This window comes from Zonotrichia leucophrys, chromosome 1 (genome assembly GCF_028769735.1).
Source record: "Zonotrichia leucophrys gambelii isolate GWCS_2022_RI chromosome 1, RI_Zleu_2.0, whole genome shotgun sequence".
Classification (NCBI taxonomy): Eukaryota; Metazoa; Chordata; class Aves; order Passeriformes; family Passerellidae; genus Zonotrichia; species Zonotrichia leucophrys.
Genome location: NC_088169.1, coordinates 67,226,034 through 67,251,031, shown reverse-complemented (window position 1 = coordinate 67,251,031; position 24,998 = coordinate 67,226,034). Strand labels below are relative to the sequence as shown.

Here is a 24,998-nt window from a genome sequence, read left to right as displayed (position 1 = left end):
ACTTCATTGATGCCACAGGCATGACTAAAACAGTATAGTTGAAATTAATCTTTTTTTAGACATTAATAAGCCATAGTGAAAAGGAATAATTAGCATATCTTTGGGCCAACAGAAGAGCACTGAAAAAGAAGTCAAGTAAACCAGAGCATTTCAAGATAATTGCCAGGCATACATCATTTATTCCAGATTAGCCAAGGTCATGCACTTGATGCTTCCAGTTTTTGCATCCATATATGTGGTCATTGTTTTCATCAAATTGCTGAATTTTGATTGCTATATTTAATGGACTGAGAATAGACCATGAAGAAAACTACTGAAGAACAGCAAATGTAAAAAGCGCGCACTCCATTCAGTTCAACAGTGACCTTTTTAACCTTGCTGTATGCAGGAAATACCCACTTGTATTTTAGTAATTACATTAGCTTCCTTAATGGCATTTGATACAGATGGTATAGGAAGAACTTATCTGCTGCTGAAGAATGCAGGCAACAGTTTTAGTTTGAGTGGCAAATACTTTTTCTCATTAGAGTTGAGGAGGGGGAAGAGAACTGAAAATAGATTTGTGTGCTCTTTTCAATCAGAGATGCCATTATTTTTCCAAGCTTGTTATCTTTTATTTTCCTCATTATGTTAAAACTAATAAAATTTTGCACACATTGAAAACTCCTGTCAAGCCCTGCAAAATGGTAAAGAGGAAGAAAAAATGCAGTTGTTAGCACTTTGGAGCTTAGAAAATCAATTGGAAAATTGATATTTATTCTGATTCATACTACAAATCCTATTTTTAGTTTTATGAAGAGACCTCAACCAATTTATGTCTTCTGTACTGAAGACATGACTGAAGACTGTACTGAAAAATGGGAGGAAATCTTTTCTACCCCTCTTTTAATTTTTTTATATGTCAGGATATAGACTGTGCACTGAGGGAAATTTTTTTTGTTCCTGTGCTGTGCCAATAGAAATTAGTCAATTCACACAATTTCCACTCCTAGAAGAGAGGAGGGTACAAATCTAGAAACTGAAAAAGTAATAAGATTACCTTTTTTTCTGGTCTGTGAAGGAAAAGTTAAATAGGATAGGGATTGGGGTTCTTCCTAAACTTGCTCCTGCAGCTTTTGATGATGTGGGATCTTCATAATGCAACCAGAGATGGCATTCTGACAGTTTTTCCTAATAGGCAGAAATAGATCTGTCCTCCATTAGGTCTGATCTTTTTTTATCACTCTCTACTATTGACTGCAGGACAGCTCTGACAGTAGATTTTGAAGATTAATTGTGTTTTGTGTAACAGAAAAAAAAATCATTTTTTATTTCAAATCTTAACTGCTCAATCAGGAAGAGGCAAAAATGGGAAGAAGCACAATATAGCCCTTGGCAGCTAGGATGGAGGAAATGGAGCATACAATGGAGGGCACACACTTTCCCTCGTGTTTTGAGTGAAAGGAGTCCCTGAAGTAGGATTAGGGGGCTGATATGAAAGAAATTTATAAAACAAAATGGTGGCCCTGCTATGAATATTTTGCATTTCTGTATTCTGTTTTACTTCAAGGAATGTATGATATGAGTACTTAAAGGTGAACAGAAAGTATTTCTGTTTCTATTTCCTTCTTTCTGACCGTTAAGGTATGCAGGATTCCCCATTTTTTCTCTGGGCCACTCCAAGTTCTGCTTATTCATAAGTAGAGAGCTGAACACTTAATTTCTGCAGTAGACTGAGACAAGCATCGTTGACACCATGACCTTCTTTAATGAGGCTTTCCTATCTCTCACTCTGTTTTCATAGGAAAAAAGTGCTACAGTCTCTGAGATAATTATTAGTTTCTTTTGGACCTGGAAACCAGCCTCTTCTAATACTAGTGGTTATGAGAGGTGTTGATGACTGTTACCAATGGGTTGTTTCTTCAGCAGGCAATTAAAGAGCTGATAACTAAGGGGCCTGCTGATGTGCTAACCAGATGTCAGTTCTGTATCCTTTTCTTTTTCTGAATTTCACAAAATCAGTTTGAATCTCCTTTCCAGTGCTGGAATGCTAAATCCAAGCTTGCAGTTGATTAGATGTGATATATAAAAATTATCAAGTAATGTCCAGAGGAATAGCGAAAGGACATCAGTTTGAGGTCAGATGACCACTTACACCTATATCATTATCATGTTATTAAAAAGTTAGAGTGTATAAATATTCTTATTGTAAATAGATAATCTTGGTCTAAGCAATTATGACTCTTTGAAACGGGATCATGTTTTTTCATGTCTGTAGCTTTGTGTTATTAGGACTAGATCATCATTGTTATCTGGATGATTATCATGAGTATTTATTCTGGCTTTGGGCCGTTTCAGGTACACTCCAAAAATTTTTGGTATTGTTTGAAGCTGCACAGGTAGCATAGGAATGCCCAACTGTATTTGAAATTTAAGAACTTCTAATTTAATTAATTAAGCCAGAAAATATTCATTATGTATGTATCTTCAAAATATATATTTTATGTCAAAATTTCTTTCTGAAAACCCAGTGAAGATACAAAGATATTACTGCTGATGCGTAATCACTTTTATGTAGTTTAGTTGGTTTCTTTTTCATAACTGTGTATGGTGCTTATTCTGGATACATTTGTTCTTTTGATGTAAAATCAGAAGTAAGAACATGTACAAATTTAGAAGATTGTAGCATGGGGATAGGTTTCCAAGAGCATTATTTTGCCTCAGTCATGTTTTAGTACACCTGAGGTCTGATTTTGAAAGACGTGTATGACAGAAAGAGGTTTTATTTTGGTTTGTTTATTTGGTTGGTTTGTTTTAGTTTTACAGAATAAGAGACGAATTCAGAATAAACCAGACAACAATCTGTGATGAAATATTTGATGTGTCTGTCCTACCTGCATTGGCTTAACTGTAGAGTTCAGTCTTCTGTTTGGATTTTCTTTGTCAGCTTCCAAACAGTGGAAGTAGCCTGCAGGTGATAAGCATCTCATTAATCTTTCTGATCCTCTAGCACTTGAGCATGGGAATAGCTGATCAATTACAGCAATTGTCTCCCTAAATGAGCTTTGCACATCTGCCTCTTATTTCATTAACTGCCCCTATATCTGATAGAATGGAAGCCTAGTGGCTTCTTACAGCTTGTTCTGTGTTACTGTACAATAAGGATGGGGCTGTTAGCAAAATGGGCACAAAAGGGTATTTATCCACTACCCCAAACAAATATACATGCTATCGTGTGGGAGTGCTTTTGTCTCTAATCACTGTTTGTAAAAACCTTCTTAAAGCACATCAGCTTGCTTTCCAGCCACCTATTTAGCCCTTACTTTTAAGCTTATTTGTAAATTTATCATTTTTGTAACATAGTCAATGTGTTTCCATGCCCTGAAGCATCATATCAATGTCTATATGGTTTTAGATAACAGAAGCTAGCACATGCAAGATTAACAGTAGAAATGAAATTTCCTGCAAATATCCTTACAATTCATCTTCAAAATACTTAGATATGGCATCCTTCTCTCAGACAATAAATTTACATTTCCAAAGCTACAAACCAGTATTTGCAATAGCGACAATGTTACTAGATATTTATTATTTATGTGAAGTACAGAACAATGAGTACCAGTTAGACTACAGAATCCAAGGTTTGTTCTAAGAAACATGCCCTAAAAATTATGGGGTTTGATTTTAATAAAAATATGATTTCTCATGAATGCCTCTTTCATTAATACTCAAGCTTTCAATTACAGAATAATCAATTACCAGATGAAAATTAAAATAATGTTTAAGCAGAGGCTTTATTCTTTATCTGTTATTAACCGATCACTTTATTCTTATGGATATACATTATTTATTATTCAAAAGCTGTTTACTTATGTTTATCATACATTAAATTGCTTCAAATTATACCAATATTTATTTATTTAAATAACTATGCTAAATGCCAAAAATAATTAGAAGACATTCTGTCCTGAACTGGTCTAGATTATTCTAGGTGATTTTTATGAACATTTAACTATTCTTGAAACTGAAAGTTTCAGTTAATTGTGCTTGAAACTTCTTCTATTCTGAGTTATAAAAAATATACATTTATATATTTTATGCATTTATGGAACGATGGAGCTATAATATCAAAATACCACCATCTTTTCAACTAATTTTTGACTGTTTATTGCAGGTCTTGTTTGTATGAAGTCAAGTACTTCAGTGGTTGAACTGGTTATGCTGCTTTGTTCACAGGTAAGATATTCTCTGGTTTTGATTGGATTAATTTCATTGTGTAATCACTGTCAGCCAAGGAATTGTATCTGGCAGTTTGTTTCATTCTTCCATTTCCTTACCAAAAAAAAAAAAAAAACAAATTAGTTTCTTCTGGTAATACATAAATTGTAGACTTTTTTTTTTTTTAGAGATTAATGCTATAGTTTTTCTGTATTCACAGAGTATACAAGGTATATTTGCATTTATGTTCTAAAAGTGTATGGATGTACATTACGCATTTTCTCTGTGTATGAGCTCTCCTGCAAGCCCACTCTTATTTAGAATATGTATGTAGGATCCTGTGGTCATAATTTTATGTTGGAATTTCTCTTTGAATTAGTGCTTTTTTTTAAAACATTGCTTTGTGCTGACTTTATTACTTTTGATATACATGACATAACATTGTATATTTTACATAGCTGTCACTATATAAAAAGCAGAGGAACATGGATTAAGTAATCCTCAAGAAGTGGCAGAAGCAGAACATTTCTATATAAAAATTCTGTCATTGATTATTGGGGTTTTAACACAGCAGTAATGAGTTCCTCAGAAATCCAAATAATTAATGTTTTGAAAATGCTTTCAAAAATAAAATATTGAAAGCTAAACCAGTTTCTCATGCTATTTGGATTATTTATATCTCACTTTTTATATTATTTGTCTTGCTGGAATTGTTAACGGCTAATATTGTGTATATACCCTTTTAATTTAAAGTGCGAGTAAGAAGTTATCAGCAAGCATTTTAGAACTTTGTTCACTTTGTAGAATGTAAAAAAATTAGGATTTCCCGACAGATCCAAATAACTCTGTAAGTTTTTATACTTCTCTAAAAACTTCTAACAATATTTCATTTCATTCAACGTTCCTCATAAAACTATAATACCAGTTCAACTCAAAATAAGTTTGTGTATAAAATGCCCAGGTTAACTTATTATATAATTATCAAAGAAAATTGTAGCTTTTCTTGAGCATTCACTACTGCATATTGGCAGCATATATCAAAAATAAACTGTGAACAAAGGCATTTCTAGGGACAATTGAAATGAAAATCTACTTTTGAGAAATGTATCTGCAAATAATAAACATTTACAAGTAGATTTAGGGGCGAGTATTCCAACTTACCTTGTCTGTCTGTAAGTTGCATTTCTTCAAGCTTGTGTCATAAGGAAATCATTAAATCTTGTTTTCCTTTGTATTTTTTTTCCTCTTCCTTTCTTTTCTTCCTCTTTTAGAGGGATATCAGTTAAGGGAAACGTACAAGAAAAATACATCCCTGGCAGGAATCCTCAGTGGGATTTCAACTTCAAACCTTCTCTAGCAGGGCACTCGAAAAATTTGTTACCTAATGGTGAAGTCTTGGGTTCCAAGAAAATTCCAAAAGATCCATTAAGGCTTTTGAGCTCAATGTTCTTGTCATACAACTTTTTTCTTTTATTTTTAGCAGCTCTTGAAACATTTTTTCAAGGGAAAGAATAACTTACAGTCCTTTCTTCCCTAGCCTTTGGTTTTGCTGCAGTTCTCAGGAATAAAGTGGAATATAGCATTAGGGTATAGTGTCTTTGATGGCCTCATCATCTAATCATAGGTTTAACATTACTCATTTGCTGGCTCCAGGAATTCCTGCCATTAAGGGCCCTAGAGATGAAACTTTGCCTCAAATATTGATTGAAAGGAAGAGAGAGAAATTTAAGCTCTTTCTGCAATGCTCTTTCTTTAGACATCTCAGTAAAGCTACGTAACACATGCAGCAAAAATCAATTTGTTATTTTTATGACTCCTATATATGCTGGGTTTTATTTCAAAGTATTTTAAAAATAAGGTTCACTTTATACCTGGACTAATGGGAAGCGCCTAATAATTTTGAAGCTTCACATGGTTATTTATTTTCTTCAGTGTTTGCTTGGAAGAACTCTTTTTCCATCTACCTAATTACTTGAGTGAATTGCAAGCTTTTAGTTTTTATACCCCATCTGATACTTCAGGGTTGTTTCCTTGTCTTCTAAATAACGAGGACTTTGTCTCTGGGTGTCCATTTATTATTAAGTACTTCAGGAGTTAATGCTGTAGTGTTTGTTGGGGGAGTCATGGTAATTGTTTCTACAGGAACTGTCAACAGGGGGCCATAGTGGTGCAAATTGCAGCCTCCTCCCCTCACCTTGCTAACCTCTGGAATAGTCTTCTGAACAGTAGCATTTCTGCAGAATATAGTGGTTTATCCTATAGGTGCAAACAAAACACTCTGCACTTCTATTCTTCTACAGGGAAGTATTGTTTTATTTTTTTAATTTACATTTTAAAACTGTCTGTCGGAAGAAAACATGAGATAAATGCTATGAAAATACTAATACATAAAATGGTTAGAAGAAAATGATGGCCAAATATCATAATCCAGCCTAATGTTAGCAGAATTTAGGATCATAGGAGATGTTGTCCACAGCAAATGAGGATAACTTATTTATATAGAGAAGAAGCAGCGCTATCTGGGTTTTTCCTTATGACAAATTAAGCAATGTGAACTAGAAAGACTGCATAAAGTATATAGTTTGTGGGTTTTTAATAATCCCATTGTAAATAGGGCTTTTCTTTCGAACATGGGTAACTCCTTCATATTCAAGTTGAATGACATTTTACAGATTATGTGGGGAAGTTTGAAAAGTGTCACTCAAAAGATAGATGGCGATAATAAAAACCTTTGAAAAGTACAATTTTGTTTGCACAGAACAGAGTAACTTTAGACATTGAAAAGGAAAGGGAAATGCAAAGTTTGTTTTCCTTTCATTTGCTACAGCAAATTAGATGCTTTTATGCTTTTTATGTTGGAAATTCCATGTTAACGACTACAGATTAGCAAGGATGTCAGAATTTTTTTTCTTATCTGAGCTCCTGAATAAAATCAACATTGCCAGCGGCTCACATCCAAGGTATGGTCTAAATTTACATGAAATATCACATTACAAATGTCTGAAGGTACATGTCATGGATAATTCAGTTCATATGGGCAGCCTTTTAGGCTCTGAGGAATATGCAATCAAGCCTTTCCCCCAAAGGAATTTGGAGTTTCTGTGAAAAATACGTTTTAACTTTTAAAGGAACTCCTGTATGGATGGTACTTCATTTGTAGGTTTGGGGAAGAACAAAATGCACTAGTCTGTGTTTTCAGAATCTTTCTTTTACAGTAAGATAATACTTGTATTATATCTTTTTCCTAGTAACACCTACTGCACTAGATTAAAATTTAGGTTAATTTGAAGCTTTATTCTCTTTATTTATATAAACCATAATCACACATCCAAGCACTTGAAAAAAAATTTCTAAATAATTGATGATAAACATATAATGATTTTCACTGCCTTTTTATTTGGATTTAGTCTATTTCTACATAAAATGGATGAAGATGTATTATGTTTGACAATATCTGTGCTTGATTAGCTGGTCTTTGTTCCCTCAGCCTAGTTGAGCATGTCACAGCTGTGTCACTGTTGGAGTGGCAGATTTCTTCAATAAACCATGCAGCATTAGAAAAATGCATCAATTTTTGCAGTGTAGCTCCTTCTTACATCAGATTTAGATTTCAATTACTTTTTTTCATATTCTTTTTTCTTTTTTCTTTTCCCTAACCAAAACACTACAATAGTTTCTAATTGCTTCCAGATCCTTTGCAGATCCTTCTCTTTGGGGAGACAGCTTGTGAAAAAATTGAGTAGTTGAGTCCCAGAGGAGTTTTATCTCATGCCACTTGTATTTTTCTTTATCTTACCTATTTACAAGGGAAAATAATTTTCCTAAAAAGAAAATACTGCTTTATTTTTAAAGACATCTTGTTACTCAATCTGTTTGAAAATATAATTATTATGAGGATAAATGCTGCATTGTCCTAAGTGGCAGAAAAAATTTGGAGCAATATCAAGAAATTATTACTCACACTCCAAGGAGAGGTGTAAAAACAAATGAACAAAAAATACCCCAAAGATGTGCCTGGCTGGTGTAAATTCAAAGGGAATCCTCAGAGAGGAAATGTGATGGTTGTTTTATCTCTGAGAATAAAGACCCATCAACCAGGCACTGCAAGGATTTCAGAAGACACCAGCACATCTAGATGTACATTCTGCCTCAAAGTATGGGATAGCTCTTCAGTAACTGGCAATTGATCAACACAGAAACCAAGGAAAAATAAAATTTAAAAAACCAAAATAAAAACAAAAAAAAAAATCCCTTTTTTCTGGTCCCTGCAGCTGACCAGAAAATGCCTTGAAATGTACAATTCATATAGTAGAAGCACAGTGCACAATTTGTGACACTAAACATACTGTATTCAAGGCTTTCTATAAGAGTTTAAGGAGGAATTGCCCAGCTCTGCTGTGCAAAACCTTTTACTTTTCATAATAGATTTTCCTTTTTTGTAATATTTCTTGTCTGTTTACTCTTGTTGCCAGTATTAGATTCAACTTTAATTGTAGTTCTTGGTCTGCCTCCAGAGGTATTCCTAGAGTTCTCATAGTCTATAATTTTTGTTAAATTAGTGATTGCCCTTTCAGAATAACTGTGATAGCAGAACAGTTACACAAGTGTTTGCTATTGTCTTTTTGACACCAACCACAATAGGAAAGGCTGAGGATAAGTTAAATAATAACTCCTTCCCTTAAATCTAAGGGAAAAAAAACCTATAACTTAATCTACTTAGGAAATTAAGTGTGATATAACTTCAATGATGAAATTAGGGTTGGTTAAGCAAATTCCTATGAGGATATAATTTTTTAATCTCTCTTTTCTTGATCACAAAACAAGCCGGGTGTTTTACCTTTGCTTGTGTTTTTGCATTTGTTGTGTGGCATTATCCACTGTCTGTTTTCAAACTATTGCAAATAGGAGACAACTCTGCATATAATATGACTAAAAAGTCTGAATTAAAATTTGATTTTATAGAGGGGAATGATGCATAGAAATGTGTAAAAATACAGAAACTTATTGTTTCAATAATCCTTTTTTCCAGGATATCTTTAAAACATTTATCCTAGCAAAGGTCTCTATCTCCTACACTACTTCCATCCTGCAGCTTCTTCTCTGCTAACCCCACTTTCGTAACAGTGCTGATATTTACAAGACTAACTCCCAAACACATGTGAAAATTTCTCAGACATTTGTTCCCTGGTTTAGTGGCTCTTTAGCTAAGAGCCTTGTTCAAAAGCCACCAGAGCTACTTAACAAACAAGATTCAGGATTGAAAAATTGGGGGCACAGAGGAGAAAAGAGAAAACACAACTTGTGTTTTCATGGCAGCAAGCTGTAAATTCAGATCTCTGCATCTAATGGAAACACACTCTTAGGCTACAGTTTTAGGGTCAGTTTAGGATTCTCTCTGGCCAAGATCACACTTGCAGATGTATTGTAACTTCTCCATGTCTAGCTCCATATTGCTGCTGATCCCTTTCATCAGAATATGTAATGGTGGAAACAGCTATATCAAACAAAAAATTAACTCTGAGTAAAAAAGTTATTTTTAACTGATTATGTTTCAAAGGTAGCCACAATACCAACAGCTTATAGAAGGTTGTAGATCAATGGCTGCACTCTAGGAAACACAGGCTGCTTCTGTAAGCGTCAAGATACAAGAAAGGAATTTTGGCATTTGATGGGAGAAGTTAGAGCAAGAGCAAGAAGTTAAAACAGATGAAAAAAACACACAGATTATCATATGCTGGACAAGGCACTAGAAAGGTGTATTAAATATTCAGCAATGTTGCTCCAAAATGAGGCTTTGTATCTCCACATTTTATCATAGGCTCAAATTTAATTTCAATAATCACAATCTTTGCAGGTGAAGCAAGTAGTTTCTATAATATTCTCATCCTATTCGGACTACATAAAGGTCTATCAAGAGGGAGGGGGTATTTCTTCTGTTTCCTTATGCAGTATCAAATATGGTACTGCTTAAAGAAATAATTAGGTTCTAATGTTGATTTTGGGTTCTTCATAATCCACCATATGGCCTATACACAAATAGGTTGTTATACACACAGTGTAATTCCTTAATGAACCCCAGTACAAGCTACAGGAGAAGCCAAAAACTTTTTCCATTATATGTTTGTTGGGTTTTTTCTCTAAAATTAAGTGGTTTTCTGAGGAGATGGTGTTCTGTGATTACTTTTTTAGACTTCCCCCCCTTCCCCCACCCTTGGCATTTCTTACCTTATTCAAGGAATTCTGGTGAATGATCTGGAAAACTATTTTCCAAAATATCATAGTTATCAGAATTTTCTTGCATTGTCCATGTGTGGAATGTTTTCCAGTCCAATCTGTCTTCATCTCTTGATCATCTGCTTCTGATAATCTAACTTTCAAATGGAAACCATTAGTATATTCTTTCCTACTTGTTGAGTGATTTTACTTTCTTCATCATTCTGTGAGGTAACCTTACAGATTCCCATACATTTAGAAAACGAATTCTGTGTTTTGCTTTTAGTAATAAGCAGGATGTTTTCTTTTTTATATTATATCAGAGTTATCAAGGGACTTCAGGCCCTTTCTTTTGACTGTCCTTGTCAGAGTAATTTTGTTAAAAAATATTAAAGAATACACACAAGTGAGATGCTGATCTGAACAGCTTCTGGATTCATGGCAAGAATAAGGAAATTGTAAGAATCAGTCTCTCTGTATTAAATGTGGCAAGTTGTCTTCCCCTGACGTTTCTATAAAGCTACCCACACAATTGAGAAGGATCTGAGACCTGGAGGAAATACCTAGACAGTCAGAGTGAGTTGGTACTTCTTGAAGGGTTGGGAAAGGATACTAAGCTCATTACTGGAACCCATCATAAATAATAAACATACCACAGCTTTCAGGGAGTTCACTATAATGGAGACAATATGAGGAGTACTTTTCTGTACATCCGAAGATTTATTTATTTATTTATTTTCATTTATTTTGGGAAGAATTAGTTCAAATTAATTATCTATCTCTAACAGTGGTTGAGTAAAAAGTGGACTGGTGTTTAGCATAAATTGCCATACATAGCATACATGTTGTTAATAAAAATTTTAGCATCCCTTAACTGAAAAAAAAAAATTCTAGTCAGGAGGTAAGCTCTAGAAGTTATGGAGATATGTGTATCATGTAGTACCTCTCTTCTGTCTGTATTAGAAGATATGCAGAATTTCTGCAAGATCCGTAGGGTTACTTTTCTGAATAAATTTGGCCATTTTTGGTGTTGTTTGAATAATGTAAATGTTTTTGCAATTGTAGTTTTTGGGTTGTTTTTTTTTTTTTCTTCCAAGATACCAATGAAATGTTCCTCTGGGAATGTTGACACCATTGTCAAGATAAATTGGCCAATTACCACAGGTGATCAGAAGGGCAATGGGGTCTGTGTGCTACCAAGAAAGCAAAAAATTAATGTATTATTTAAAGTCAAGAGAATAGAGGGAAAATGACGCTGCAGTCCTGTGAAACTGTAATCTAAAATTTTCTATTACCATTGCTTTATTAAATTCACATTCGCATAAATAGTGTTATGAAAGTTTTGCATTCTTTTCCTTTCTGGGATTTGGCCAGAGGCCAGGAGCATTCCAATACTTGCAGATTTTCCTTCCAGAAGGATGTCGTCAGTCATTCTGCAACTTGCTTATTGTGGGAAAAGCCACGTTTAAAATGGATGACCAATTACAAAAGCCTAAAATTTATCCCAAATTTATTGAAATAGTAGACCAAAAATACTTTTTTTTATCCTTTATCAGTAGTATATATGAGTATGAGAGAAGTATACAGGCAGTGTTACTGGAATTCTTAGATCTGATTCTCATTCCAAACAATAATGCAAGGTTTTCAGACTCCAATATCTTTAGGTAAATTCTTCTAGGACTGGAAGGGACAAATCTATGGTCTTAAAAACAGTGTAATCATCTCAAAAATTTATGAGACTGTGTCTTGAAATCAGTTTTCCTGTTTTTACCTGCTTTTGCCTTCTTTTACCTGCTTTTAATGGACACAATTTTCTGCCATATAAAAACCACAAAACATTTCGTACATCATGTAACATTTATTTTGAATATTTCCTCCTAAATGAAGTAAAGCAAGTTATTGGTGATTTTTGGATAGGAAGTTATTGGTGATTTTAGGAGGTAACTCCACATCATGGAGTTCAAACCCAAGCTAAATTACATGCATGTTGTGAATTGCAAACACATTTTTATGGCTTCCATTTCCTTCTCCAGATGAAAGCTTGCACCTGTTCAGCTCCATACATGATTTTCCACCAAATATATTCAAGGGTCTAGAAAGAAGAAAGTTGATATAATAGAATTCCATCTGTCTCAATAAGTTTTAATTACACTGCAGTGATCAAAGAATTGAGGTGTCAACTGAGTTATGATTGTCTTAGATTAGAAAATTCACTAAATGTTCAGTATGACAAAAACAAAGTAGCCTCAGTTATATTTAAGGCATGGAGAAAAGAGAAGTCCAATGAAGATAAATTGATTTACACAGTAGCACCTGTAGTTCAAGGAGAATTGTAGGATGATTACTACACCAGGTATCTCTCCATTTCAGTAACTGCACTCCTTTGAGAAACTTGAAATTTTTGATAGAAATTTAAACTTCCTTGCAGAAAGTGGAAAGGGTGAGAGAACTCTGAGAATCACAATTCCTTTTTTAATAACTATACTACATTATCACAAGATTTTTTAAAGACATGTTCTAGACATCATGAATAAAAATTAAAAAATTGTAAGCAAAAGATTATTTGGAAAGAAATATAATATAAACTAAGAAGAAATTCTTAACAAGATGAGTCTAGTTTTTCCTTTTTGACCCCTCCATTACTTTTTTCCAAAGCAAATTTTCCATAATCAATTTAACATGCCTTGACTATTTTTTCCTTTTTTTCTTTCTTTCCTTTTTTTTAATATGTACTGGAGATTTGAGAATTTTAAAGAAATAAAACTTGGAAAATACACTCAAAAATAAAAATTGTAATTATATCAGAGAGTAAATGAATGTGCATCATGTTTTATTTAAAAAGCCCCTGAATTTCAAGCAATATCTGTACTGTGGTATTCATCTCCTGTCCTCTGCATGAAACAGTTTCATAACAGCTTTCAGTCTGAACTTTCTTTCAAGGAGATGGTACTGAGGCATTCTTTATGCATTGACACTCTTCAAGCAATGACAGAATAGATTAGGAGAAGAAGTTAAGGAATGCGGCGATTTCCATTATCCTAATTAATTAGTACATTTTTTATTAATAGAATTTAATAGAATTTTGCATAACATAAATTATTTACAACAAAGCTATACTGGAAGTAATTGAACTGAATGTCTAAAGTCGTGATGTTTGGTAATTATGTTTGAAGAAAATTTTTAAATTTATTTATCAATAAAGTTAAAAACCAAATGTTTGTTCTATTTTTAGTACAAAGAAGTGGTGTCATTCTTGAACACTGTCAGTGTTAGACAGCCCTGAGTCTTCCGCACCCCACCTTGTTGAGTCATCCCTACAGCCCTACCAAGCAGGAGCCCCAAGAGAAGAGATCCATGCATTCCTGCACAGAAGTAGCTGTCTCATACATGATTTTGTCAAAGGCTTCTGTTATTTCAGCGCCTAATTGCTACCATCATTTTGAGGCAGAGAAAAGGCTTCAAGCTCTTGCTCTGAGGCTCAGAAGATTCATGATACACCAAAACCACGTGAGATGTAGTGTAGTCATTCAAGCACTTAGCTGCTAATAACCAAATGACTATGCTGTGGTTCCATTTGGCTGTAGCATAAATCTTCCAGCTACTGTCCCTGCATCCATTTCATTTGGTGTTTGTTTTTCAGCTTCTTGCATTTCAGGGTTGAGAAAGATTCCTTTGGAATCTGAGAGAATATAAACAAAACTGCTCCACATCTCAATCCAGTTCTTAAATGACATACAATGACATGAGTGGCCATTGCAAAGGCAAATGTAATGCTGGCATTGAAAAATATTTTCAATGCATTTTTAAAAACAAAATGGAAGAGAAGAAAACCAGGTACTCTTCACATATATGGCTAATGCCTCTGGATAGTGAATCTGTTTGTTAAGTTATGCTTAAATGTGAAATAAAATTGTGGCAGTAATGATTATTTGTGGATTAATGGAGGGTTGAGAGTCTTGAATAAATCTTGTCATAGATACTTTGTAGTGAAACAATGCATGAACCATGAATCCTAATTGCTTTCTAGGTTCTGCATCATTATGTTTTTCACTAGTTTTGGGTAGATAGTTCAGCAAGTATCAAACATTTTTATCATGAATAATTACTTCATATAAATCTATCAGATTTTCCACCTATGGAAATATAAGAAGTGTTTTGTTACTTCCATCTTCTTAGTGGCTTTTTAGACAATTTAAGATATTTCCCATAAAATCCAGTTAGCCATTTTGGATGTCCTGCAGAATCAGAGACTGAGCAGGAAGATCTGGCAAAATATTTGCAAGAATCTCTTGGGCTTTTTCAGACACAGGAAGACCCTTTAAAAATTTAATTAGGATATTTTCTTCGATCTGTCTTAGGAAGCCTTTATTCCTTTCTCTTCTCTCTTTTCAACTTCTTTCCTGACTGCAAAGTCATGGCAGCTGTGGTGCAGAAAAGTATCTCAAAAGAAATGCTGATAGTGGTTTGTATAGTGTACAGTAAAAGTCTCTGATAAAAAAAAATGCTACACTTTGAATACTATCTCTAACCCAGACCTTTTGTTTCCTAAAATGTCTCAAGGTGCCCGCGTTTAGGTAATTGAATTCTTTCATTCTTAGCTTCTCAGAGTGGTTTTCTACTCTACACAGATGATTTAAGTGATATCGTTATCTTCAGTTACTAGAGATGAAAAATAACAAAATAAGCATCACTGAAGAAAGGACCTGTTACAATAGTTTTCTAGCTCACAAGCTAGAGCTTGGGTGCTGATACTGTCTTCCCTAACCAGGAGTTACCTGCTCAGCCACAGGTCAAGAGTATGTTCATTATTGGGGTATTTTAGTAACTTGTCTTTTATAAAACCAATCATGAGTATTAGATTGTTGTTGTTGGGATTTTTTTAAGATGCATGACTTGGCCATATCTGTAAATTTGTATAATTATTTAGAAGCACTTTGCTGATTAGTGACTAGATTTCACAACTCTCCTTTGAGAAAATTTCCTTCATCTATGGAAAATTTCCTTCATCTTTTTTTCACCCATATTAGGGAACAAGAATTGTGAATTTCTGCCTGACATTTTACTCTTGGAAAAAAAAAATTAATCTATTAAAGAAATAGTTCTGTAACTGTAACCATCTACCCATTGACAACATGTAGTCTTAGTCTAGGAATTCTCTCTGTAATCCAGCTAATGTACTTTGTTTTGTTTTACATTATGATGCAGAGGAAATTTTTATTGCTTTTAAAGATTTTTTTTAAGGATTTATCACAAAAGAAAGTAGTGTTTACTTGTTAGAGAGAGATCAACTCTTTTTCGTCTTAAGTATCAGAATTCTTGATGTGATAGAAGCAGTGGGTTGTATGACAAAAGCTATTTGTGATGCTTTGTGAAACTTCTCTTTAACTTAGTGGTATATGAAGTAAAATCCTGTTACATTTAATATCAGGTGGTTTATATTAGTTTGAAATTTCATCTTGGAAATCCATGGTAACAGTAAATCAATTTTAAAAAATTGTTTGTTATCATAGACTGGTTTTGTTTTCACATATAATCAGAAAGAAGCAAAAATTGAACTCCATGAGGGTAAATTTTATACAGATTATTGCCTGTCCTTTATAATAAGATGTGCAAGGTGTAGCAGTGAAGACACATGAAGAAGGTACTTTGTTGCACTAATGTTCATCGGGCGACTGCATGAACTGAAGAAACGAGATGTGTTTTCTTGTTCTCTAGACAAGGAAACTAAAGCTTACTTAAGGGTGAAAAAGAAGACACGACCACCTAAATTTATTTGAAAATCTGAATTAATTACAGTTTTTAAAATGATCAGATAATTCTTTTGATGTGGGGGAGTGTTGGGGGAATTAAGAAGTTCTGCCTGAATTCAATCTCCTTAGGAAGTCACCAGGGTCAGCTTCAAAAATGCAGTTTAAAATCCTTGGGTTTTGATCATGTTATGTTTTATCTTCTTAGGAATGGCAAAATTCTATTCAGAAGAATGCAGGACTTGCATTTATTGAGCTCATCAATGAAGGAAGGTAATGAATTTCAAAGCTTTTGAACAAGTAGTCATTTTGCATTTATTCCATTGGGTGATATACTTCCTCACCATCTGTTCCAAAAAGATTGTGAAAAGGCCATGTTAATTAAGAGATCTATTGTATAGATACTTTATATAGTAAATATTTAATTTATAAGTGTGTAAATTTTGAAACTTTTGTTTATTGACAGAAGGAAATAGAATTCCCTTGAACCATATATAAGTTAAGGGTTATTTGAGAATTGAACCACCATTCTCCAGAGCAGCAAGGTTGTTTTACCCAGACAGTCCAGGGAGCCCAATCTGTAAAACCATCTGCTGCTCCATCTGTTTTAGGAGCACAGTATTCATTTTACAGACATACTTCTCTAAACTATAATTTCATTATTATTTTATCTAGAATTTACAGACAATTTGAGTCCTGCAAACCGCACATGACAATACATTTATATGAGCTTCCATGATTTTGAAATTTTTATTAAATTTTTTAATCAACCCTCAAGTAATTTTAATTCTATGTATTCTACTCTGTGTATTGTTTTTCACTACTTCCAGCCACCAAGCTGGGAAGCAAAGGGAGACTTTCTGGCCCTTCTGGTATGAGAGTACCCAAGACTAACAAAACCACTTAGGCAATGTGTCTGATTTGTATTAGCCAATACAGTAAATCCATTTGAATCTATGCATTTTGTTATGTGCAGCTAAAAAAAAAGAAATAGCAATACACCTGTTGAAGAGATCTTGTCATTTTATGTGTGATTTCTTTTTTTCACCAATGATATATAGTTATTAAAGTGAAGTATCAAGTCTTCTCTTTATTGTAGGATATTTTTTGTCTAGCTGATATTTTGGTGGTTAAATCATGCCTTTATTTGAAATTAAATTTAGAAAACATCAGAGTATAGAAATATAGGAGTATGAGTATTAAAAAAAATAAAAGAGTGTGTTATTACCCAGAATTTGGCTGGTGCAAATACTTTTGAATTCCCTGTGCACAGTGAAGTTATAGTGCTATATAGCAGTAGGAAACATAAGTCCCTCCATTGGAAATTCTTCTTGCTATGAAAGGCAAATATGAGTTTTTACACCATGATAGGGCTCACCTATCATGGTGTAAAAGAAAGAAATTGTACCTGGCAACAGACTAAGTAATTATAGTAAGCTTGTGTTCTTAGATAGTAACATGCAATAAAATTTGGACCTTTTCTATTTTCTCAGCCAGGATATTGAGATCAGATATTATTTTGCTCACTATTGATAAAATGAACATTCTGAGCAAATCCTATATTTACATATTTTTAGCGGTCAGATTTTAAGATACCAGTGGACCTTCTAATCCCCTCTAACACTGACTTTTCAAGAATAAGAATCATTTAAGGACCATTTCTTAAATCCAGTCATAGGAATGTCTACTCAAACTGCCCTCGGGCACATGTTCCTCCCTATACTTTTCTCAGAAAGGTGTTTTAGAATAAGTATGTGTGTGTTACTGAAATACTCTTCTTTGCAATCAGCCTCTTTATTTTTAATTTACCCTTTTGGGGAAAAAGATAACAATCCTTTAACTGAAAATTGTTATAAATATTTATTCTGCTTAATAGCTAAACTTGTGAATGCAATTCATCAATCATAGCTAGAGAATGCAATTGTGCAGTTGTCAACAATTAACAGGACATAAACAGTTGATGAATGTGCAGCTGAATTAAAGTGCTCCCTAGGATAACCTGAAATTATAAACTGGATCATTTAAAGGAATCTAACAAAGGATCTTTATAATTAAAACAAAGCAGGGTTAATGGGATGTAAAATTGCTTATAATCGCTGTGCAATAATGATTGAATTTTAAATTATTAAAAGCAAAATGAAGTCTAAGAATATTTTGAAGGACTTTCTGGGTAAGATTTTGAGATACCTGGGAAATAAATCAAAAGTTTTGAGAAAGTTTTTTTGTTTTGAATATGGATGAAAATATTTAGATGTAATGCAGAAGTCCATAATTTTAATATCTTCAACTAGACATCTGTATTTTAATATATGTATGCTATAGGTGGTTTTCTGAGTACCTAACTTTTGTTATTTCTTCTTGAAATAATTTAAGTGCCTTTAGGATTTTTGAATGTATTAGAAATGTTCTTAAACAAAATATTTCAGTATAGGTGTAGTTTAAATAATTACAACTATATTCCTGTTACTTTAACAAGCTGCATTTTCATTTTAAATTGGTTGATTTCCTCTGTTTCTGGGGTTTTTTGGTATAGATAATGTTTTTTTAGGAAGATCAGAATAACATGTAGTTTTGGAATTCAATATAGAAACACTGATACAGCTTTTTGAAAATAGAACTGTTGTAACAGCTTTTAGTGTAACAAGAGATCTGAATACAGACTTAAATTAATTCTTTCAAGGTATGTAACACACCTGAAAGATTTAGTGACATCCTGGTTATGATCTTGAACTTTGTGCTTCTATGTAATCAGTTTCCTGCTATGAATGTGTGATGTTGAGGTTATCACACATGTCAAGAGCTTCACTGAGAGCAGCTTAATTAGGATTTCAGATTTACATTGGGGTGTACACATAAGCAGGCTTCATAATTTTGGAGCTGGATGTATCTGCAATGTTGGCTGTGAAAGGAGACATGAAAAGACTTCTTTAGGAATTATATGTGAGGGAGACAACGGCCCACATTTAAGTGAAGTAGTGATGGATGAGGTCAAGAGAAAATGGCTGCTCACCGACAAAAATGAGAGATAAGAGCATCCACCTCAAGTAAATATGTATACAAATGCATACATCTTGGGCAACTAGGAGTAGACATTACTCCACATGCAATCACAAAACTATGACATCATTGGAAGGAATGACTAAGATTTGGTGCGACAGCCTGCACTGCAAGACAGGAGTGCTGCAATAGACAGTTTCCTAGGAAAAGGTAGCCAGAGAAAGCAAGGAGGGAGTGTTGCCTTCTCTGTGAAGAAGCAGTTCAGATTTTTGAAGTTCTTCAGTGGGATGGAAGATAGTCTGGTTGATAGTACATAGAACAGGATGCGAGGAGAGTCCAGAGGAGAGTCACAGTGGTGAGAGTAACAGTGGTGTTACAGGCCACTCATTCAGAGTAAGGGAAAGGAAGAAGCATTCTCTAAACACCTTAAAGTATCTGGATCGCAAACCCTAGTTGTCCATGAGAGTCTTTAACCTTCCTGACAACCTCTGGAAGTGCAACAAGGTGGGATGCATGTAGGGAAGACAATTCCTGAAGTCTGCTGGGAGTGATTTCTTAATACATGATGGCACAGCTAAGACTGACACACAACAGGATCTGTTATTTACCAGTGGGCAAGAGATATTTTTGAATGTGATTAATTAATGGCACCTTTGGCTGTACTTGCCATGAAACAGTGGTGTTCAAGGCCCTGAGGGAAGTGAGGATTGAGAGTAGCAGAATGAATGCAAATTTTAGTCTATTCAGGAAATAGATCAGTCAGATCCCATGGGAGGCAAATGTGTTCCTTCAAGATAGTTCTAAAAGGTGTCAGACTTTTAAGTACAGCACTATCCAAGTGCAGGAACAGGGAAAAGGTGCATGTAGCAAGAGTGTGGTTCAGCCAGAAAAAGAAATTATTATAGAACTTTGATGAAAAAGGGGAGTACACAGAGGTGAAACTACGAGCTGGCTAGAAAGGAGGAATTTAGAAGTGTAAGCACATAAGAAATATTGTCAGGAAGGCCAGCAGTCAGCTGAAAATGAAACTTGGAAGAGATATCGAGCATAACAAGAGCTTCATTAATAGCCTGACCTAGTAGGGAAAGGTTTTGTTGTTAAATGGGGTGGATGATTTAGTCACAGATATGACTGAGATGCTCAATGCCTTATTTTGCCTCAATCTTCACTAAATTTTATCAAGGCTCTGCCTTTAGTGAAAGAGTTAAATGACCAACATCTACCAACAGTGGATAAGGTCTGAGTCAAGAATTCCTTGAGACAACTTGTGTCGTACAAGCCCATGATACCTGACGGTTGTGAGAGTCTTTGCAAGGCTGATCACCGATCCAAGAAGTCAAGGAAACTGGGGCAAGTTACAGGCGCTGGAGAAAGGCATATGTTACACCTATCTTTAAAATAGACCTCAAAATCCAGGGGAAAGCTTGTCTTTTTTTCTTCTGGCTTTTGGAAGAGCATCTAGTAAGTCCCTTTAAAACAAATTCTGGATGCCTGAAAGAGAAGGTAATTGAGAACGATCAACATGAATTTACAAAAGGTAAACCATCATGGCCAACCTGTTTGCTTCCTGTGATAAAAAAAGATAAACCAGTCAGATTTCTGGACACAGGAGTATGTAAATCATTTATGTTGACACTGGAAAGATCCCACAATATTCATGCACCAGTTAGAACTCTACATTCTGAAGTGATGGACAACTAAACAGATAAAAGACTTACTACTTAAACAGGGTCCAAAGTTTGTGGTTAATTGGTTGTACCTTAGCTTAACGTTTTTGACAAGCATAGTATCTCAGGGATCTATCCTGCCTAAGAGATGGATTTTATAGATCATGATCTGTTCATCTTTCAGAGCTGAATTACTATCCTCATCATCCATTTCCTTCCCCCATTGTGCTTTCTCAACACTCACCTCTTTTAAGAGATAATCTTTTTCCTTTCATTTAAATATTTTCCTTTACTTTTTAGATAATTTCTTCATTTTAAATAGAGGTAGTCTAATTCTAATATAAATTTAAGGCAACATGAGCCTATATTTAATCTCAGATTTAAAATTGTAAACTTTGTTCCTGTAATTCCATCTCTGTACCTAAGTGTGCTTTCTACCTTTAGCCATGAAAATATATATTTTAGCATATCCACCTACATGGACCTCTGAGCATACTTAAAATTCACAAGAAGCCATTTTCTTTTAAACCTTGTTTTGTTGAAATATTTTGAAAAAAAAAAACCAAGGTGTTTATTTAGTCTGGAAATCAGTGTTTCTTTACGTTTTGATCAATTGCTGATTCAGTCCTGGAAGGAGGATCATAAAGACTTATATTCTTTCCTTGTTACCTCAACTGGAATTATGGGGTATCTACATAAAATTTTCTTTTGGACATCCTCTGTTGTCGTTTGGCAATTCTGATATGTTTCATTTGTGGTAAATTAGTTCACAGCCATTATTCACTCTCTCAATACCTAAATGTTCAGGCATATGTTAAAAGATATATCTATAGTGCCACTTGCCATATTTGATTTCTGATGTGCATTCTGCATTTTGGATCTCTTAATAGCTCTCAAAGAACTGATTTAGTAGTAGGGTCCAAAATGGATGCTGTTCTTTGTTTCTGTTTTGATTATGATCTTGATTACAGGACAGAATGGGGATCTGACCTGAATCATCCAAGAAGGCAAGATATTGGGTCATCTGACCATATGAAGTTCAGGGCTACCACATGCAAAGGATTCTGGTCTGGTGTGCAAAATTCAATATATGCAAACACAGTCAGAAATTAACATTGGGGAAGCAGTAGCTTAGAAACCATAAATAAGAGCAAAGGTGTTTGATTATTCTGTCTTTGACAGATATAACCAAATTCTACTGCTTTATTGTCATCTTCACCAAGTGTAACTTCTGATTGGAGGAATCCTTTGTTAACTGGCTGTTTTATGGAAATTTATCCTATATATCATCTTCCTTTAGTAGAGGATCCCTGTCATAGATACTTCTGTAAAAGTGGACACTGAATGTCTGTATTTCTGCTCCAGCTAAAGTGTGAGCTTGTGTTTAGATGTGCTTGTTCATAATCTTGTTTTCCTTACTACAGCTGTCCTTGTCCTGGCTCCAGACAAGTAGTTTGTGTTAGACAAAGTGTACATTGTTATGGTAACCATCTGTGTGATTGTGGGGTCAGTACACCTACAGTTCTTAGATCTATTAGAGGTTTTGAGGTATCCTTTCCCCTTCTAGCATTGCCTGATCAGGTCACATCTGAAAGTGGAGGCTGATCCTGCCATAAAGGCCATCTCAGCTGCAACTGCTGGTTGTGCATGTTTACTGGGTAGTCACTTTTACAAAGAGACAGACTCCTCTTGATTTAGAAAATTCTTCTGCAAAATAGCAAGTCTTTATGGGAGTGGCACAGATTCTTTGTAGTCATCTCTGAGTTTTATTGAATCTGTTGCAGCTTCTGAGACATTTCTGAAACAATTATAGTTACTCTCCATGAAATTTTTCTTGTCAGTGTGCTTATGTTGTAGTTAAATAGCCAGTGTTTGCATGCTATAATTTAAAACTTTCCCCTAGGGTATTCTTCATCATTTCTGTCTTGCAAGAAATGAGACCTCTGTGTTAGACATTACTTTGCAAAGTTTATAGGAATTTGCTTTCAAAGATTCATAGCAGTACTGCATCTTGTGGAACTTCAAACTCTTCAAGTTAGACTAGTTTATTAACTATCCTATTGCAGATACCCAGTGCAATGATAGGTTTCATTTCTTATGAATGCCATTAAGAGTAATAATTGTCAAAACAACTGTTTGATAAAAACATGGCACATTTCCAGGCTGTGTTTTTTGGTTTTGTTTTTTGTTTTAAATAAAGCTACGGGCATATGATGAAAGTAAGTCAGAGAAACATCTGTTTCCCTGGACATGTGAGTTGGCAGAACTTCAGGAATGAATAGAGGAAGCAAGACCTTGACTAAATTATAACAAATGTTCATTTGGTAATCTTTTTTGAAAATTGCTGTTTGGGAATGATCTGGGTTTTTTAGTTTGCTTCAAATAAAGGGAAGGCTGGATAACATAGGCTCAATTCTTTTGTCTAGCAGCATAAAAGCTATGAGTGCTCTCTCTCTCTGTGAGATTATTATTAGGAGCAAATGACTGCAGGATAACAAAGCCAGGTTAGGATAGTGAGACAAGAATTTTTATCCTTCAGTTCTAATAGGTGTACAAATAACCCCTCGATCCACAGTTAAATGCGTTGCAAGCATTTTATATTTTTTACAGGTTCCTAATACAGTTTGTGTATAGTCTTATCACTATGTTTATTTTCAAAATTCTAAGAAAGTTCTCCCAGGCACTGGATATTTATCTGAATGACTTCATAGAATGTGGTATTTCACAATCCAACCTTTTTAAATTCTATTATCTGTAAAACAGGGGCTTCTGATTGGTTGAACATATATTTCACATCTTCCTTGAACCTGTAAGCACTCTGGAATTCTAAAGTAACTTTGCTGAGGACAGAATTCTAGAAAGCTGCATAGATGGATTTAAAATAACTTCTTACTTACTCCCAAACAGTATTTAAAAATAATTCACATTTATGAATAGTCATGTCCTGAAACTTGCTCTCAGTCTGGTCTTGCCCATAAATCTGAAACTTTTCAATTTTTAGGTTAAGGAAACCCCACCATTTATTCCTGCAGATACTTGAGCCTTGTCATGCTTATTATGAAGTACCAGCCTATTTTATTAGAGTTTTTCTCCCATATCTTCAGCTGAAAACTCCACAGTTGTCTGAACAGAAAGATCATTTCTCTGTAGAAGGATTTGAGATACAAGTGATTTTGGACTGCTTTGTTGGTGGATTTCCTACTGAAATTCTTTTGATTCAATCTAAAACCAAGGCAAACCTGTTTCCTAGTAAAGGAACTTTAACTGTGGTTTGTAAATTTGTAGGCATTAGTATAAACCAAGCTTGTCTGGGTGAAGAGAAACCTTAAGTTAGGTTGTGTTTAGTCCCTACCTTATGCAGTAAGGATTGCCACACAAAGAGGAGATAAGATTTGTTGCTTGTCATCATTGATTCAGATCAGCACATCCAGCAAGCACAGTTGTCTTCAATACTGGTAGGAGTTCCAATGATGCAACTGAAGACATGGTCACACACAGGACAAAGCCAAATCTTTTGCAAGGTCAAATTTTTTGCTTTTTTTACCAAAGGCTTTTTTTTTTTTTTTTTGGGTAAATCATGACTTTCTGGAAGTGAGAATAAAAATTACAGCCAGCCTGTGGTGAATCCTTAGCCCTTTGGAAGTGCTGCTTATGTGGAAATGTATAAGTATGACCAGAAAACCTGATTCCTCATTGTCTCAACATTAATGTAGCTTCTAGGTCTGTTGAGGGTGATGGATGGGAGGATTTACAAGCATTAATGAGAACTGTGGGTATAACTCAATCACCATGATAAGGAGATCTCACTAAAGAACACAGGTTTTTTCTAAAGGAGAGTCAAAATTGGAAAGCTCTCAAATTTTAGATCACCCCTTTGTATAGCAATTTTACATCCATTCTTGTGCCTCAAGGTGCTTCTCAGTGGGATGGTCACTCAAGTACAGGATGATGGTCAGAGGAAGATAAAGATAATAGACTTTTTCCTAGAAAGAGAATGCTCTGTAAAAAACTGTGGATGGGAAGCCAGTCTGGGCAGATGACAGAAATATCAATCAAGTTATACTGGGTGGGTTTCAACCTGTATTAATATAAATGTTATACAGTATAATGTACTATATAAATATTTTATAATGTAACAGTACCTGGTGTTCGTATTCTTGAAAATATATGCTAGAAA

At 34.4% G+C, this 24,998-nt stretch overlaps 1 protein-coding gene across 11 annotated transcripts in view; it reads left to right on the top strand.

The window, feature by feature from the left end:
* The window catches only part of NBEA (neurobeachin), a 456,358-nt gene that overhangs the window by 206,675 nt on the left and 224,685 nt on the right, over window positions 1-24,998 (top strand). For 10 of the 11 annotated variants that reach the window (XM_064716099.1, XM_064716185.1, XM_064716109.1 and 7 more), the window contains 2 exons: window positions 4,154-4,215; window positions 16,366-16,430. In XM_064716099.1, the coding sequence (XP_064572169.1) occupies window positions 4,154-4,215; window positions 16,366-16,430 (127 nt within the window). Of the gene's footprint in view, window positions 1-4,153; window positions 4,216-4,990; window positions 4,995-16,363; window positions 16,431-24,998 lie in introns of those variants that run through there. The other variant, XM_064716175.1, reaches the window with a different exon arrangement.